This window comes from Notechis scutatus, chromosome 10, assembly GCF_049901735.1.
Source record: "Notechis scutatus isolate UNSWTSFEM ecotype Mainland chromosome 10, rNotScu1.2, whole genome shotgun sequence".
In the NCBI taxonomy this organism is placed as follows: domain Eukaryota; kingdom Metazoa; phylum Chordata; class Lepidosauria; order Squamata; family Elapidae; genus Notechis; species Notechis scutatus.
In genome coordinates this window covers 14,412,501-14,432,388 of record NC_142018.1, presented here as the reverse complement: position 1 = coordinate 14,432,388, position 19,888 = coordinate 14,412,501, and the positions used below count along the sequence as shown (strand labels likewise).

Sequence of the window (19,888 nt, the reverse complement as noted above, 5' to 3'; positions counted from 1 at the left end):
ATGTCTGCTTTAGATTTGCCATAACCAAGGGGTGGAGGAAAGAAATCTGAAGGAACAGTGCGGCAGTTTAAAACCAGAAGTACATTCCAACACTTATCTTACAAAGATTGTAGTTAAGCTACCAGATCTTCTGCCCCCGAAAATCCTTAATTGGAGAACGTGATTAAACGTGCTTCATTGAAGAATCTGATTTATGACACATCCAGGTGGGAGGGGGGGAAACAGGGTCACGGGTGACTGTAAATTACGAAGGGCAGAATTGGCTTCATATGGGTTAATGCTGGACATGTTGCTCCTAATAAATCTTGTGGTTTCTTTTGAAGCTTGGCTCAAGGCTCATGATTTAATTAGGGCAATTGCTGGAATCCTGACACTGTGGGTGCTCCATCACTGGAGGATTTTAAGAAGAGACTGGTCAGGCATTTGTCTGAAATAGTATGGGGTCTCTTGCTTGATCAAGGGGTTGGACTAAAAAACCTCCAACTCATTTTTCTGTTATTCCATTCTGTTATCATAAACTAGTCCAATCTGTTTTCAAGCCAGCCAGGTTGGTAGCCACCACCATCTTGTGATACTGAATTCCAATGTTTAATTGTGCGCATCTTATTCATACATGTGAATTAAAGACTATATTAGGCAAAGAGCCAGTTTGGTGTGATGGTAAAGATATCAACTAGCAACTGGGAAACCCTGCGTTCTAGTCCCGTCTTAGGCACAAAGCCAGCAGGGTGAGCTTGGGCCAGTCCTTTCTCTCAGCCCTAGGAAACAGGTAATGGCAAACCACTTCTGAAAAACTTGGCCAAGAAAACTGCAGAGACTTATCCAGGCAGTCTCCAAGAATCAGACACAAATTGAATTGGGGGAGGGGAGAAATATACACACACATACACACTTGGCAAGGACTTCATCATCAAACTTCAGATGTCTGCTGCCATGCCACTAATGTAGTTCTGCTTATAAATCCATGGGCTAATAACATAGAATATAGAATATCAGAGTTGGAAGGGAGTTGGACATCTTCTACTGCTCAAACAGAAGACCCTATGCTATTTTAGACAGGTAGCTGTCCAGTCTCTTCTTGAAAGTCTCTAGTGATGGAGCACACCCACAGCTTCTGTAGGTAAGCCATTCCATTGGTTAATTGTTCTCGCTGGCAGAAAGTTTGTCCATAATTTTAGGTTGGATCTCTCTTTTATGAGTTCTGAACTGTTGAATTGTCAGTTTCCCTAGGCACCATTGAGTGCCAGCTCGCTCACACAGCCCTTCCCACCCTCCTCTTCCTCCACTTTTTTCTCACAATCATGCGTTTTCCCTTCAGTATTCTCACAAGAACACAAGCTCAAGAAAGTTCAATGCCACCTTCTCCTTTATCCACCACCATCTTTCCTCTGGAAGTGAGGCCAGGAAGAAGAAAATAGCAAAGCAATTTCTGCCTCCAAGAGCTTATCAAAAGCTGGGTCTTGTGTTGCTTGCCCACACACACACAGACACACACAAAGGGACAAAGTATATAAGTTGTGCTTTGATGTGGAGACACATGTCAATCTACGGTGAGCTTCCCATCTTCTTGTTGTTGTTTTTTGTATCCGATTCCTTTTTAGCCACTTTGATTAGATTTGGGGTTCCAGCAAATAAAATTGGATGTGCCAAGTAAGTCTGTTTGAAGCAATGTGTTCTCTATTGTGTTCTGACAGTGAGAATTTGCTGTTCTCCCTGGATACCTAGCCTCAAGGCAGCATAATCAGCAGAAATGTCAAGAGAGTTTTGATGCCCTAGAGACATTTGTTTTCCTTACATCCTCCATTTCCAAAAATGTTCTTTTATGATTGAGAGGAGCAAGGCATAAGGCTGCAGATTTGTGAAACATATACCAACCACTTGTTTTATAGACCCCCTGACAGTTATGGTGCATTTCTTTCTGCCTAAAATATTTATTTGACCATATGTGTAAGGGAGCTGCTTCAGTACACCTCACCCAGTCAGCACCCAAGAGTTACGCTAACATTCACCTTATCTTTGTCATACTATATTCACCTCCAAAGCCGCCTAGGAAACGTTTTCCTTACCTTGAAGTCCAAATCTCTGCTTCTCTTCCTTGAAAGCAGTAACTTTTGACAATATAAACAACAGGCATTGAGAGGAGAAAGAATCTGATTCAGGAAGAAAACACAATCAACCCTTTTACCCATGTTCTGTAGCATATATATGTTGTGTGTGTGTGTGTGTGTGTGTGTGTGTGTGTGTATGTATGGTATTCAGCTTTGTTCGGGTATTTTCCCACGTCATTATAGTTGTGCTTTTAAAGTTGTAGCATATATATATATACAGAGAGAAAGACAGACAGAGAGAGGTAGGTAGGTAGGTTCCGGAGTGTCTTACATTTTGATACAAATATGACAATATTCTTTGTATTTAATACAGTTAACAATCTTTTACCATTTAATTTTAATATGTATATTTTGTTAAATTATCAATCTTAATTATTCAATATTACAGCATGTTATTTTTGTGTCAATTTCTATATTCTTGACATCACTCCTTTTACTACAGATTATATATTAATAATCATATTAGCAGTGTTTAACAAATTATATAGTTCTAATAACAATTCATGAATTTATATTAAATTATAATTTTCCATTGTTTATCCCCTTTTTAATTTTCAATTATGCCACTATTATTATTATTATTTTTTTAAAAAAATCCCCTTTCTAGTCACATTTTGATAGAAGTAAAATAGACATGTGTTGTTTATAAGCCCCTTGAAAATCTTGATTTAGAAAGTTCTGTCATACAACTCACCCAAAGAAATGTTTCCCTCTATTTATATCTTACTGTTAAAAATGATTAAATCTATTGTTACACAGGTTTGAGGAGTAAGGAGAAAATATGGAGAGCAAAGTCTCCCAACCCTTTGATCTCTTTAAAAAAACTAGATCTAATGTCTGTCTTTCTTTAAAGTGGATCCTATCTGGGCAGAAAGCAAAATATTTTGTCCAAAGAAGCTTCTCAATTCCCTCGTTTATATCTTTTCCACTTACCTGTTATGTTTGCATTTTCCCTTAGTTACACATTGTGTATGCTACAAAGCTAGAACTTTTGACGGTGCTGAACAAAATGTAGCTACAACCAGATCTTATATTGACAATCATCGTTGCATCCCACATTCACATGATCATGATTGGCAGCATTCCTTGCTAGCTTCCCAAAAGCAAAAGTCATTGGGGAAACCAGCAGAGAGCCACCATCCTGTGAGAGTTTCATTGAAGGACTCAAGTTCCTCATTTAATGACAGCAAGCAGGACTGCTGAGAATGCAGTTGTTGAGCAGCATAATCATGTGTTGTTGTTTTTTTTACTTATAAACACATCACTTAACAATTTTAGGTTCCAAGTGGTGTTGCTAAACAAGGTACCTTTCAAACTTTTGATGAAGGTGGATTCATTGAAGCATGTTATGCAAATTGAACTCAAATTGACAAATTCTTTACCCATCAATCATCACCTGGTGACTTCATGGAAGTCTATTAAGCCTATCATCCCTTTTGTAATGTACAGATACAGATTAACAGAGTTGGAAGGGACCTTGTAGGTCATCTAGTCTAACCCCCCCTGCCCAAGCAGGAGACCCTATACCACTTCTGACAGATGGCAGTCCAGTCTCTTCTTGAAAACTTCTAGTGATGAAGCTCCCACAACTTCTGAAGGTAACTTCTGTTCTGTTGGTTGATTGTTCTCACTGTCAGAAAATCTCTCCTTATTTTCAAGTTGGATCTCTCCTTGTTCAGTTTCCATCCATTATTCCTTGTCTGGCCTTCAAGTGCTTTGGAAAATAGCTTGACCCCCTCTTCTCTGTGGTAGCCCCTCAAATATTGGAACCTTGATATTATGCCCCGCCCCCGGTCCTTCTCTTCACTAGACTAGCCAAGCCCAGTTCCTTTAACTGTTCATTGCATGTTTTAGTCTCCAGCTCTCTAATAATCTTGGTTGCTCTTCTCTGCACTCTTTCTAGAGTCTCATCATCTTTTTTATAGTGCGGTGACCAAAACTAGATGCAGTACTCTAGGTGTGGTCTTATTAAGGCTTTATAGAGTGGCTCAAGGAGCTGCATCTGTTGTGTGTTTTCTCAGTACTAATCATGAATGTAAGATGTTCTGAGACCACCAAAAAAAAAAATGGAAAATGGTAGAGAGAAAATGATGATGAATTCTCAGAGACTTGGTTCTGGTACCTTAATTAAGAGTGGATGAAGGAACCTCTGAAGCCATTTGTTGCCCAACAGATGTTCAACTCTTGTTTCAATGTCTACCAGTAATTTATTTCCTCAAGAGGGAAGCTGCCAAATTTATTGCCAAATTGATAAATTGTTCATTCCCATGTGATCTGAAACCGAGGGATGAAGCAAAAGTGTTACTCATCGCTCGAATGTTCTGGACAAACAAACTGCTAAGCAAATTTAAGGAAAAAGCACATTTATATCAAATATGAATACTCCCCACACACACACACACCTGTATTGTAGTTATGCTTAATTCACACTGGGCCTTTTTTTTAAAAAGCTAATCTCCATGATGATGCATTGTTATAATTGCCAGGTACGAAAATTTCATCCTGAATTTGCTGCGTATCTTGTTTAATATCACTCGTCGGAGGGATGGGTAGGAATAGCACTGTTTACTACTTCTAAATTGAAGATCCTATCTTGTTCTGTTGGCAATGTGTGTAGGGAATACTCTAAATGTCGGAATCATTCTTGTGAGGGTTGGTGAATTTCCTCCACTTGAAAAAATATAATAATAACGCCACACTTCCTTTCACAGAGCATCTGGATAGAGAAGCTATTTTAAATAGTAGCACTTTCCATAACACTTAACTGTCGCCTGCCCTATCCAAGGGGGGGGAAGAGAATTGGGTGGGCTTTTTTTCCAATGCTTTTATCACCCCATCTCCTCTGATCAGGAAAGCAATTTCGTGCTGATTGCAATAAATCTTTAACTCAGCCAAGTCGTGGCGGTCTAACATTTCTGCGATCAAATATCCTAATAATTTGTTTAGATATTCCTTCGATTCGAATCTCGGTCTGCCTGAAAAAAAAAAAAAAAAAAAAACCTCTTGACACTGCAGTATCCCATGTTTTAAAATCTTAACACGGTTCTTTTCTTTTTCTTTTTATATTCCAGATAACCGGAAAATAACTATAGAAAGATCCCGTTCTCGTCAGAATGGAACAATCGCAGCGGTATGATCCCCATCCTCCCTTGCCAAAAAACTGCTATTTTGTTCACTTCGAATGGAGAACATGATGTAGACAGATCGTGAAGAGCAGCCGTGAGCAGAAGTTAAAAATATTTTTTACGAGGCTTCCTGTGTAGAAGAGAAAGAGAAAAACGACAACGACATAGTGTATATTATGAAGAAAAACTTCAAGAGCTAAAAGCAGTGTTATAAAACAGCTCTATTTCCTCCTCCTCTTTTTCTCCTTTAGTATTGCCGTTGTGAACAGGCAACCAAGGATGCAGATATGAATGAGGGAGCTATTTGCAGCTCTCACGAACGATGGGAATGATATTTTTTTCCCCAGTTTAAATTAACAGTATCGAAATATCAGGTCAGCAATTCAGTTTTAATTCTTATTTTGACATAAAAGGAAACAAAAAAAATCAGCATATTAATGAATTTAGACGAACTGATGCAGTAGATAAGACACTGTCTTTTGCAAACACAGGGGAACAGTATCCTGTCAATTTTTCTCGATTCCTATTTCAGGGTTTCAAGCAGAATGGATTCAGCTCTTTAAGTTTCAATCAAAAGTTTATTACAACTCTTCAGCCTCAGCGGTAGAAAGATATTTTTAGCTGCTTTAAAGCAAGAACATAGGACTGAACCAAAGTCTGACTGCACCATTTGCAAATTCCACTAAAGAAGGATTTTTAAATTGGGCACATATATAAATTTTACATCTATAGTTTGAAGGGGAGAAATCCACACTACTTGTTTTATCTTTGTTTAATGTTTTGGAGTTTAAATCTATCGATGAGTAAGGAATCAGAATTAGTTTTCTTTGGTTTACTCAAACAAAATTTACACAATTTGGGGGCTAGCAAAACACCACTCACAAGCATATTACTGCTCTATGTATTTGGACTATTTTATTATTTGCAGCAATTCTCACCAATAAGTTTACAGAAGTAACTTTGATGCACTTTGGAGATGGCAAAGAAAAGCTGATATTACCATTTTAAGTGTTATTTGAAACCCAGGCAAACCAGCAACAAAAATATCACACCACATCTAAGATTCCTAAATAGCTTTTTTTTTTTTTTCCTTTTTCAAAACTTCTACCGTGTACATCAATTGTCTACATTAAGGCATGAAGTTTCCATTTTAATTTTCTGAAGTATTTCTATGCTTCATAGAACATCAATCACAAAGCAAGTATAATAGATACCTATCTATATATTCTTTGCTTATTGAAACCTATTGCTTCTGCATGAGCTACAGAGGAAATTGGCAAGTACATATGTCTGCCTTGTAGAGAGATTATAGATAAATAGATCCTATTATAGATTAATTTCCTATTAGACCAAGAAAAAAATGATTTACAATACTGCCCACTCTTGTTACAAAGAATACAGGGCAAGTTGAAAAACATGGTTTACCTTCTTATAGATGTTAACCAATTACAGTAGACAACTAGATGTAAGAATTCCAGCTAATTAAGGGGGTCAGCCTTGTCTGAGGAGGTTTCAATCTCTAAGTTCAAAACCTACACCTCAGTAGGTACTTTATTATCAAGCAAAGTTGTGGAGTTGTTTGTGTGGAACCAATACCTTGAAGGCTTTACTTATTATATATGGCATAAAGTTCAAAACCTCTTACTAATTTCACAGGGAACTGATACGATCTGTTGTTTTGTAGAAATAGGATGTCAACTAGGCAAAGAGTATCCTTGACATAGTGCTACAAATGTTTCCGACAATCACTAATAGTTTTACTAAAAGAGAATTACTAAAATTCTGAAGTCATCTCTGTAAGAATTTATAAATTAGCAAACAATGATGTTCCTATCAGTCAGATTTACATTTCTCTAGCATACACGTTGTTTAATACATAAAGTTCAAAATGATAACTTACGTGAATGGCCAAAGTGTTTCCTGATGTATAGTGTTTACAAGTTATACATTAAAACTCAAAGATGACATAAGTCATTTCCTACTAATTGAAAGCCAAAACATTCATGCAATTATCAGAGCATCTTAAATATAACTTCCTTTACTTGATGCAGAATTTTTTTCTGACCATTACTGATTTTGGCTATGTTATTTTTCATTTTCTGACATTTTGCTGGTGAGCCAACCAGTAGTTTGCAACTAGAGATTTTAGAGAACAAAAATGTAAAATGGAACAAATGCAGGAGATCATCTAAATATGTTCTGGTACTTTCTCAGCCCACTCACACTGCTGGAATATTTTTTTGTAAATTAAAAGACATGTACCTTAATAAAGCAAAGAGAAAAATATATATTGTAAATAGAGGATATTTGTATTTATAAAAAAAAAAAATCCAAGAAGTATTTTCTGAACTTCATGTTGGATTGTTGAATCTTTTGATACTTTCTATTCACTTTAAACATTCAAGGTTTTTTTGTAAAAAAAACAAAACAAGAAAACAGCAACCTTGATTTTGCTATTGATGTGATTCCTGTTTTGTCGTATGTTTACTTGGTGACCTAGGAAAATGTAGTCTAGAACTCAAAACATCTTCCAAATCTGCCTTGGCTTATTTACTAATTTTAAGAAGGAAAAAGCACCAAATTCATTCATTGCTTGCAAATACACACCGAGACAAATAAATGCATGGACATTTGCATGTACACACATATAACTCATACATATTTGTGTACAGGGAAAGATGTTTAAAATAATAAACTGAGGAAAAAAAGTCAGAAATTAATGGCAAGGCTTCAAAATATTCAAAGCATATAGAACTGTTTGTAAGTATTATTCTAAAACTATCATTAGGTGTATGAAAGAAAGCTAAATTCTGTGGTTTTATACTGTTGTGCACACCATATACCATACCACACACATACACATACACTTTCATTTTTTTTAAAGTAAGTAAATCAAAAGTAAGGTTTAGCCTATACCAGTTGCTTTTCAAATAAAGTTGCCCACAGGTGTTCAGGAGACTATAAACATAGTTTGTGCTTTGATCCTGCAACCGTCATACCCAGCATCTAAGTGATAGCGCAAAGGTGGAAATAAAAATTTGCTAAAAGCTCTTATAGACAATGCTGACTGATGCTTTGTAATCAAACCACTATGAAAAATTTATAAATAAGTCACCTTAAACGGCTTCTAGATCTGTGTAATATATGTAGATGACTGTGACTGAAGTTTACCTGTCAGTGCTGACCACTATGTACCAATTCCTTCCCTCCTTCCCTTCCCTTCCTTCCTTTCCTTCCTTCTTTCCTTCCTTTCCTTCCTCTCTCTCTCTCTTTCTCTCTCTCACACACATGCACAACCTCTCTAATGTTGTATACCTATATATACCCACATGCATACATATATGCATGCATACATGTTGTATATAGATACTACCTCAGAATGCTGTTTTTTTACACATGAACTATTCTTTTCTTCTCCCTCCTCAATTAAAAAAACAACAACCTAACCCTGGGTCAGAAAGTTTAAATCTAATGCATCCTAAACCTGAAAATCTGAATTTGAACGAGACCACCGTGAATGGAAGAAGATAGTTTCTTTTTGTTTCTTCACCCACTATTATTTTATTATAGAAATAGAGATAAAGTAAATAACACATCTCCCAGTGTTGTCCCTTTCCTGTTAGGATCTTGTCTCATAGCATAGCAGTCAGTACTGGAAGTGTGTGTGTGTGAGTGTGAGTGAATGTAAGTGTATATCAGTATATTGAGGTCATTTTCCCTTTCTACAGTTCTGCTTCCAGCATTATTCTGAAATTGTATTAATAATCACAAATGCTATTATAAACAGTAAATGCCTCACTATAACACATTATATCAACATGTTAAGTAAAGAGAGATAAGGTACTTGCTATGTATATTCTAACATATATAAAACCATGTATACAAGCAGAAATCTGGAATATTATTATTACTGTGCTCTAACACTTAAAAAATGTTTCATTTAGCAACTTAGTAGTGTGAGAGCTTCTGATACTTCATGGTTCCCACATCTGATTAAATACCACTGAAAAAATAACTACAAAAAAAAATCTACTTGACACCAACTGTTTTCTGTGACCTGATTCTAATCTGAGCTCTGATATCTCATTAAATAATCTTTTTGTTTCAAGCAATTCTTCCACATGCTTTTCAGAATGCATGACATTCTTCAAATCTTTATATTTGCTAGTAATAGCCACAGAACTTTGCACTTTAAAAAATTTGAAGAAAGAATTTTGGAGCTGGGGATATATATATGCTGATCATTTTTCCATGTGCTTTGGGTGAACAGCTTTAAAAGCTGTATTTAAATTTCAATCTAGTAAAAATCAACTTCTAGGTCAGATCTATTTCAATATACATTAACCATAAAATTCTCTTTTGGCTGGTATTAAATATTTTTGATAAGAAGAGTACATTATTAATGTGCACTAAAAAGCCTAAAGTATTTCTATGTAATGCCAACATTCCTTATTTGCAAATGAAAACTTGTTTCAATTATTTTAGAGCTGGGTCAAACCACTGATCTTCTAAACTTGTTTTAAAGAAATTGCTTTTGCTTTCAAATATATTGTATATATTTAATATTTTTAACACCATTAAAGATTGGGGGGTGGGTTTGGAGGGAGGTTTGTTTTTGCTTGATTAGATATATATTTGTTTAGAATGGAGAATGCCTTCTGTAATAACTAATTTTTTTAAAAAAAAAATCTAAACTATTCTATTCTTTTTCAACTGTCAACTGCTGGTGATACACGTTAAGAATATAACAATGCTCTTATTGAACACATTAAAATCAGTCTGCTTTATTTCAGATTGCCTTGAGTTCCTGAGATTTTTGTGATAAGATAATAAAAGTCACCATTCGATTTCAAACAATTGGTGACCCCAAAATGAATGCTTTAGAAGGAAGGTAGCAGTTTGAGGAACACGACGGGAAACTTGGAGAAGTTTTCACAAACAGAACCGTTTTGAGAAGAGAGCTTATCCTGAATCATGAGGATTGAGAAATACAAAAAGAGTCCTTTGCCAATCAGATTATCCAAGTAACACTGTTTGCCAGTCACTAATATTAATCAGCAACTATATTTCAGTTCTGTAAGCTTGCCTGGTACTACTGCAGATGAAGTCGAAAGTAGCAAGTTTATTTTCCAAAAACTGACATTTGCCAGATGTTCTAGATTTTCTCTTTCCCAGTGTGGAAGATGAAGCACTATCATGAGGACAGAATCTGATGTTACATAAGAACCAGACCTCCCTTTCCTAGATCTTCTAGATGACTCTAGGTTTCTAAGACCATCTCAAACCATGTTAATTTGAATTGATATTCTTCAATATTGATACCCATATGGTGGCGATCACCATACCATATCCCTATCCAAATATCTCCCATTCAGTCTCTTGGTGTTGTGGCCCGTCGGCTGCCAGCAGAGCTAGCTACAGGGTCAGACAAATAGGAGGTCGAGGGAGAACCTGGGCCAGCTTTGGAAGTCTCTGATAAGGAAACAACATCAGAAACAGAGGCAGAGTCTGAGTCGGAGTCTTCCATCCTCCCACAGGTGGAGAGGCAGCTGTCTTCGGGCCTAAGCTGAGTGACCAGGAGGAACAGATGGGGCCCATCCCAGATGTGCATATGGGTAGAGAGGAGAGCAGAACAAAGGAAAGCAATAAGCCGGATCTCAGGGAAAAGAAGGTGTAGACTCTAACCTGCCCCTCCCTGGCTGAGAAATAAATAGTAGGGGTTTGGGAGTGACCGGTTGTCACAGACAACCATTCCTTTTCTAGTATACAGCAAGCAATTTGGATTCCTTGGCCAGAACCAGGTTTGTTGGGACTAATTATGTTTGTTTGTTTTTTTGTTTATCCACATGAATAAAAGACTCTTCTTGCCCTGTTTTGAAAAGGGGTTTGGTTTACTCGTGAGTAAGCTGCTTATCATTACTTGCGAAGGCTGGGTCAGAACACTTGGGAGGAAAAAGATAGAGAAGATATTTCTTCCCTTGTTGACCACTGAATGCAGCAATCACAGGAGACAACATAGGAGCGTGGTGGCTCACAAGCTTAGAATGCTGGCCTGACAATCAGAAAGTCCACGTTCGAGACCCATTGCTGCCACAGGGTGGGGTGAGCTCCAGCTCCCGCTGACCCAGCAGTTTGAAAGCAGGCCATCACGAGTAGGTAAATGGGTACCATTTTGGTGGGCAACTTCATAGGGACATGAAATGAGCTCCCAACTGGATGTCCCCCCAGGCAATGGTGAAGTTACCGGCAAATCCTTTCGCCACAGAAGCATTTTGGTGCCTCCAACATGGAAGTATTAGTGTAGGAGATGACATCACACAGTGTAACAAAAATAGATTCTAAGTTCCCACACAAATAAGGGACATTAGAGATAGTTAATCAACTTGAGGCTCCCTTTTGAAGTTAACAGAGCGGTTATCTTCATTTTTATCTGGAAAATTCCCAAAAGTAGTCTTACAACTCTTTGATTCTAGGAAGGCTTCCCATTGTGTAAAAAATGTAGCAGGGCAAAAGAGCAAATAAAACAGCGCAAGTGAGATTCGTTCCCTGCTGTAGATTGCCAGGAAAGAAACTCTTCAAATAAAAAGGGGAAATAATAATAATAATCTTCCTTTTTCCCATCATGTCAATGCAAGTCCTGCATGATTTTCACAAGTTATTTAGCTGTGGATCTGCCAGGTGAAATATATAAGGGTTTTTTTTAATTAAAATTTAAGAATTGGAAACCCAAACATTTCAATGGAATTCCTGATAGAACAAATAATCAACGGGATGACTTCCCTGCAGAGGTTGTGGGTGCTCCAACATTTGAGGTTTTTAAAAAGAGGGGGGACAACCCTTTGTCTAAAATGATATAGGGTCTATAGTTAGAACGGTTGCAGGATTATGTTTTGGCTAGTCTAGAGAAAAGAAGGGCTGGGTGTGACATGATAGCAGTATTCCAGTATTTGAGGGGCTGCCACAAAGAAGCACCAGAAGGTTGAGGGTGCTTCATCACTGGAGGTTTTTAAGAAGGGACCGGACAGCCACTTGTCTGAAATTATATAGAGGGGTGGGACTAGAAGACCTTCAAGATCCCTTCCAACTCTATTATTCTATTATGTCAATATTCCTAGGATAAACAATTCTCATTAGTCTAAGCTTCTGCATTTTAATAATGTGCTGGAAGTGAAGGAAGATTTAGCTGTAGTTGCTACGTTATTGTTAAAACAATTAAGGAATAGACAACCTTGTTAGGTGAGCTGTATCTACTCTCCATTCTTCCTATTATGCACACTAGCCTTTATCTAAGGTAATAACAGTAGGAGCATGTTATTCTGAAACTATCCCACAACATAGCCAACCGACAATCTAAGATGGCTAAATCCGAAAAGGACCAACCCTGGATTAGAGCATCAGTGTAACATTGATGCAGGTCATTGCAAGAAACGAACTCACCAAGATCAAAGCCTTTATGATCTCATTTCATTCTCTGAACAGCTGTAAAATCTGACAGTGTTTTGCCAGGAGACCTACAGTACAAGATAGTTTATGTGAAACCTTTCAATTTGGCTGATGTGCCTGCAGTCATCTGCCCGTATTCCACATCCATGTAAAAGTGGAGATCGATTTTGTGGACAGTTGGTTAGGATGCTGGTGGAGGGCATGATGGCAAGCTATTTCAAAAGGTTGACTTTCCTGTTGCATTCTTTTGATCTCTCTCGAACCAAAGAGCTGTCACCGAAGATGGTAAAATCCCAATCAATGTTTTTTCCCCCCAGCTCTCAAGTGGCCCACGAGGACAATCAAACTGCATTGACAGTTGATGAAACCCAATTAAAAGCTGGCAATGTTCATCTCTTAGGCTACTGGGCTTTTGAACATAAGTCATGAAATTGGTGTACGTTGCTGTTTTCAGGCTGAGGAGATGAGCTTGTTGGCAAACCAGCTGCCCCTTTGCTCCTGAAAGAATTGAGGATTGAGTTGTGGATTAGATGAGACAGTTTATGAAGAAAGAAATATTTCAGAACAAGGATAAAAATGAATGATCAGTAAAGATATTAATAAACTCAGTTACATCTAAGGATCAACTTCTTTCTTTCCTATTCAAAGAATGTTTCTTATTGCTATGAAGTTTTGATTTAAAGTGCTAAAATCTGGATAGATAGATAAGATTTAGATGAGATGAGATGAGATGAGATGAGATTAGATGTATGAGAATTGAGAACTCACTGTTCCATGTCAGAGCTAAAACTGGAAGAGAAGAAGCACAAATGTAAGACAGTCCCTTCACCTCTGGTACATAAAGACCTCTGCTAGTAATCATGGTGGTGCAATGGTTAGAATGCAGTATTGCAGGCTAATTCTGCTGACTGCCAGCATTTCAGCTGTTTTGAGTCTCCTAACTAATCCTAAAAGCCCTAGTGGGACAATAGTTGGAATGCAGTTTGCAGGCTAATTCTGCTCACAGTCTGGAGTTCTAACATAGCTCAAACTTGACTCATTTTTTTTATGATTATGATTTGAGCTGTGGTGGTGCAGTGGTTAGAATGCAGTACTGCAGGCCACTTCTGCTGGCTGCCATGAGTTCAACAATTCAATTCTCATCATCTCAAGGTTGACTCAGCCTTCGATCCTTCCGAGGTCGGTAAAATGGGGACCCAATGTGTTGGGGGCAATCTGTATACCACTTACAGAGGGCTGTAAAGCACTATGAAGCAGTGTATAAATCTAAGTGCTATTGCTATTGCAGCCTCATTCAGTGATTTTGAGATTCTGAATATGTCTCCTATTGAACCCCCAAAGGTATTTAGAGGAGCCTAAATATCACAGCCAAATATTTTGGAGATGAGATTCTAGTATTTCCTTCGCCTCATCAATTATAACCTTCAGATATTCATGTGGATGCAAACATAAGAAACAAGCTGAGATGAATATCTAATGCTTTCCAGTATTTATGCCATTTTTAGTGCAAATTGCTTACATCCTAACCAGAGAACCACTTTGGAACGTGATGGCCCATGTTTTACCGAATGAAATAAAACATCAAATGGAAGCCCTGGTCAAGCAAGCTTTATTACTACCACTAATAATGCATTTAATTGCTAACTGACAGAGGTATCCTGTGGTGAACATAATGTACCACAATGAATTGTTAACATAACATGTTGCAGCTGCCAGCAGGTAGAAAACTGCAGCCCCTGTAAATATTAGTTTGCCTTCATTGATTCAGAAAAGCTGGCAGAGATGATGGCTGTTTGGATGAACCACTTCTAGTAGAACATAGAATAACAGAGTTGGAAGGGGTCTTGGAGATCTTCTAGTCCAGCCACCTGCTCAAGCAGCAGACCCTATGGTATTTCAGACAAGCAACTATCCAGTCTCTTCTTAAAAGATTCCAGCAATGGGGCAACCACGACTTCTGAAGACAAGGCATTCCACTGGTTAATAGTTCTCACTGTTAGGAAATTTCTCCTTAATCCTAGGTTGCTTCTCTCCTTGATTAGTTTCCATCCATTGTATCTTGTCTTGCCTTCTTGTGCTGTGGAAAATAAGTTGACCCCCTCTTCTTTGTGGTACACATCAGGTATTGGAAGACTCTCATGTCATCCCTAGTACTCCTTTTCACTAGACTAGACAGAATAGAATAGAATAGAATAGAATAGAATAGAATAGAATAGAATAGAATAGAATAGAATAGAATAGAATAGAATAGAATAGAATAGAATAGCTATTGGAATATAGAGTAGAATAGAATAGAATAGAATAGAATAGAATAGAACAGAACAGAACAGAACAGAACAGAACAGAACAGAACAGAACAGAACAGAATAGAATAGAATAGAATAGAATAGTTATTGGAATATAGAATAGAATAGAATAGAATAGAATAGAATAGAATAGAATAGAATAGAATAGAATAGAATAGAATAGAATAGAATAGGAAAATAGAATGGAATGGAATAGAATAGGGAATGGAATGGAATGGAATGGAATGGAATGGAATAGAATAGAATAGAATAGAATAGAATAGAATAGAATGAATAGAATAGAATAGAATAGAATAGAATAGAATAGAATTCTTTATTGGCCAAGTGTGATTGGACACACAAGGAATTTGTCTTTGGTGCATATGCTCTCAGTGTACATAAAAAGAAAAAAATACATTCATCAAGAATCATAAGATACAACACTTAGTGATAATCATAGGTTATTAAATAAGCTATCATATCATACTAGGAGACAAATAAAACAATACAAATCATAGAGATACAAGTAACAAGGTTATAGTCATAAGTAGAAGGAGATAAGTAATAGGAAGAATGGGAAGAATAATAGTAATACAGCCTTAGTAAATGGTTTGACAGTGTTGTGAGAATTAGGTGTTTAGCACAGAGATGGCATTGGGGGGAAAATATCCAGTTCCTGCAATCATTTGTAAGTTTTAGCCTACAGCCAAGACAAGTTCTGATTATATTTGAAAACCTGAGAACTATTTTGGATAATTTCTTTCATTAGGCAGTCTACATCACTTATTTTTATCTTCACGCTTCTCCTCATTCAGGCATGGTTCCAAGCTCTGGAAGAAAATGGAGGAGGAGAACTCCATGAGAAATGAGTTTGAGAAGGAGACCTAAGAAGAAAAATCCAGCCTACCTGGCAGCTTTTCTTTAGCAATTTGCAAGGGAAATACCTCCGAGGAAATTATTACTAAAATAATTCACATCAAATGTGTAAACTCCCCAGAGATAATGATTGGAATCTGAACTATATGGAAGAGTTGGTTGCCCACGATATTTGATGCACTCCTAATGCCTTTTATATTGATTAACTCATATACTTCGCTCCTTGGAAGCAAGCAGCTAATCTTAAAAGAGCTGTAGGCAGCCGCTGGGATGTGAATTCTAGAGGTGGAGGGAAGCTTATTCAGCAATCTCTCAATGATTAAGGTAATAAGGGCAATTTATTGCTTCTTCTTCTTAGTGATACCTCAAGCCAAAACACAAAACCACTGTTAAAAGAAAGAAGGCCCTTCTGGGGAAAAGCAAAGGCAGTGTATCTAAGGATGCTAAATGTCTTGCTTCTGATACACAAAAATATAGTGTACAAGTCATGGAAACATTTGAAGGGAGTGGAATACACAAAGCTCATGTTTTGTTAACAGTGGAGCAGTGATGGCCAGCGATGGGGCAACCACAACTTCTGAAGACAAGGCATTCCACTGGTTAATTGTTCTGTTAGGAAATTTCTCCTTAGTCCTAGGTTGCTTCTCTCCTTGATTAGTTTCTCTCCATTGTTTCTTGTCTTGCCTTCTGGTGCTTTGAAGAATAGGTTGTTCCCTCTTTGTGGTACTACTCAGATAATGGAAGACTATCACTTCATCCATAGTCCTTCTTTTCACTAGACTAGACCAGACTAGGTAGAGTAGAGTAGAGTAGAGTAGAGTAGAATAGAATAAGGATAGGATAGGATAGAATAGAATAGAATAGAATAGAATAGAATAGAATAGAATAGAATAGAATAGAATAGAATAGAATAGAATAGAATAGAATAGAATAGAATAGAATAGAACAACAGAAAAGAACAGAACAGAGCAGAATAAGGAAAGAATAGAATAGAATAGAATAGAATAGAATAGAATAGAATAGAATTCAATTCAATTCAATTCAATTCAATTCAATTCAATTCTTTATTGGCCAAGTGTGCTTGGACACACAAGGAATTTGTCTTTGGTGCATATGCTCTCAGTGTACATAAAAAGAAAAAAAATACATTCATCAAGAATCATAAGACACAACACTTAGTGATAGTCGACTTATAACAGTTCGTTTACTGATCATTCGAAGTTACACTGAAAAAAATGACTTAGGACCGTTTTTCTCACCTATGACCATTGCAGCATCCCCAAGGTCACGTGATCAAAATTCAGATGCTTGACCACTGACTCATATTTATGATGATTGCCATGTCCTTGAGGGAGGGGTTTTTCAAATGATCCACTTTTGCGGACCTTCTGACAAGCAAAGTCAATGGGGAAGCCAGATTCACTTAACAACCGGGCTTACTAACTTAACAACTACAATGATTCACTTAACAACTGTAGCAAGAAAGGTCATAAAATGGGGCCAATTAATTAACAAATGTTTTCACTCAGCAACAGAATTTTTGGGCTTAATTGTGGTCATAAGTCAAGAACAATCTATATACAATAGCTAGTTATGTTAAGACCTTTCTCCATGAAGAATTTGTGCTTGAAAGGCTTTGTTTATTATTTTGTTTGTTGTTTTTGTTTGCTTTTTGCTTCTTTACATTTCCATCCACATTGTGATGACCCAAAGGGGCATGGCACAAAGGCAACACAGTCAGATAATCAATGAGTCCCTTTATTAGCTCCAACTTTGCCCCCAATGTCCTGGTTATCTTCTGGCTGGAGAAAAACTCTCCCAGGAACAGCCTTTGGCTGCAGAGAATCAAGTCCAAAACATGGTCAACAAAAACTGTAATTATAAGTTCAATCAAGGCAAAATGAGGTAATTAGTCTGGCAGGAGCAGAGCAAGAATTCCAGACGCGAAGGCACGGCAAAACTCAGCATGGTTGGGAAGACACCAGGAACACAGATAAGCAAAGACAACACAGGATAAACTCACGTTTGCTCCCAGCATGCAGCTCTTTTAAACTAATTCCCAGGTGTGTCTAAAGAAGGGAATCAGGGCCCTTTCGTCCCCCATAAGCCACACAATCCATGTTGCTCTCTTCTCCATTCCTCCCTGCATGCCCAAGGATGAAGAGGGGGTGGGCCTGGTCTTCCTTTGAACTCCCTCTTCCTTGTTCTACCTCTTTCCTGCTCTGCCCAGCTGGACATTGCCCTTCCCCAGTTTCCTCCACAGCCAACGGAGCCACACTCCAGCTCCCTGTCAGCTGTTCGTGTTCGTCCTCAGATTCAGACTCCGACAGGGGCATGACACACATCCTTTTTGCTTTCCTGGTCTTTATCAAAATTCCAAGAAGGTCCCTTAAATATATCGATCAGTAATTCACACTGGTAGTTGTTCCCATTGAAGGGATGTGAAAATATACACTAATGGGTCTTAATCACAATCGTCCTTGTGACTTGTAATGATACACGCATACGTTCAGAAAGTCCATTCTGCAGAATTTGCTATGCTGTCTGGGTGCCTTCCTTTGCTCAAACCAGAGGTGGTATTCAGCCGGTTCAGACTGGTTCTGGTTTACCGGTAGCAGAAATTTTGCCTAGTTTAGAGAACCGGAAAATTCCACTTCTGGTTGGCCCCACCCACCCACCCCCACTGTTACCGCTCCTATATTCCCTTGGTTTTTTTTATCTCAGTTGATTCGCACAGCAGATTGGATTACCGCATCCCAGCTGAGCTAAAAAAAAAACAGCTCAGCTTACCAGCCTTGACAAAGGTCGGCCTTTGAGCCCTCCGTGCATGCGCGAAGTGTGAGTTAGGTGCATGTGAGTATGTGTGAAGCTCAGCTTACTCGCATTGACAAAGGTCATTCTTGTAGCCCTCTGTGTGCACACAAAGTGCATGTGCATAGAACCACGCCTAGAACCGGTAGGAAACAATTTGGAAACCCACCACTGGCCCACACATTTTCTTTCCAAATAAAACCAAAGCAGAAAAAAAAAACCACGCACACAAACACACAGAGAAAGAGAGAGATTGAAAACACTCAGGTAATGCTACAAATGGAGTGAGCACATGCAGCAAGGTGACAAGCCCTGGGAAAGGTGAGTAGCATGCTGTCGACCAAGTGAGATTTAAAAGTGCCAATTCCCTTTTGCAAAGTAGGAGAGAAAGCTGTTGAGTCTCCTTGTTGGTTTCGCTCAACACAGCTCTTTATAGAAGGACCTCTTAAGCAGTCTCGAGGTTTTGGCATCTCTGAGCAAGCTGAGATGCCAAGAAATCTAGATTTCAAAAGCCAAACAACCACAACAAAACTTCCCCTGCCCCTTCTGTCCTTTTCATATACAAAAGACGCATCTGTCGTTTTCTAAGCTCAGAGTTGCTCCCTATTCTAGAATAGAATTGAATTGAATAACAGAGATGGGCCTTGGGGGACTTCAATTCCAACCCCCTGCTTAGGCAGGGAACCCTATACCATTTCAGACAAATGGCTGTCCAATCTCTTCTTAAAAACTTCCAGTGTTGGAGCATTTACAACTTCTGAAGGCACGCCACATAACTCCCATTCATTGTCCCAGCTTCTGCCAACTAGCAGTTCGAAAGCACGTTAAAAAATGCAAGTAGAAAAATAGGGACGCCTTTGGTGGGAAAGTAACAGCGTTCCATGAACCTTCGGCGTTTAAGTCATGCCAGCCACATGACCACGGACAGCGCTGGCTCTTCGGCTTTGTAACGGAGATGAGCACCGCCCCCTAGAGCCAAAAATGACTAGTGCAGATGTGCAAGGGTAACCTTTATCTTGATTATTAGTATCAGAGCTGATTATTGCAAATGCTACCGCTTTCATCATACAGAGAGCAAAACTTACCTTTTTTTTTCCAGTTTGCCTTCTCCATTCTGCAGTCGGGGACACACACACACACACCACACACACACACACCAGCCCGAAATCAAATCAGGCAAAAAAGTTTGAGAGTCCTACAAGAAACCCAATCAAATCACAGTGGAATGGAAGACCCCGAG

At 38.2% G+C, this 19,888-nt stretch overlaps 1 protein-coding gene across 1 annotated transcript in view; it reads left to right on the top strand.

The window, feature by feature from the left end:
• DIAPH2 (diaphanous related formin 2) overlaps positions 1 to 10,025 on the top strand; it is a 285,202-nt gene extending 275,177 nt beyond the window's left edge. Inside the window, exon 28 of the mRNA XM_087972139.1 lies at positions 5,180 to 10,025. Within this exon, the coding sequence (XP_087828265.1) occupies positions 5,180 to 5,244 (65 nt within the window). The 3' untranslated portion in view covers positions 5,245 to 10,025. The remainder of the gene's footprint in view (positions 1 to 5,179) is intronic.
• Positions 10,026 to 19,888: the final 9,863 nt, after the last annotated feature.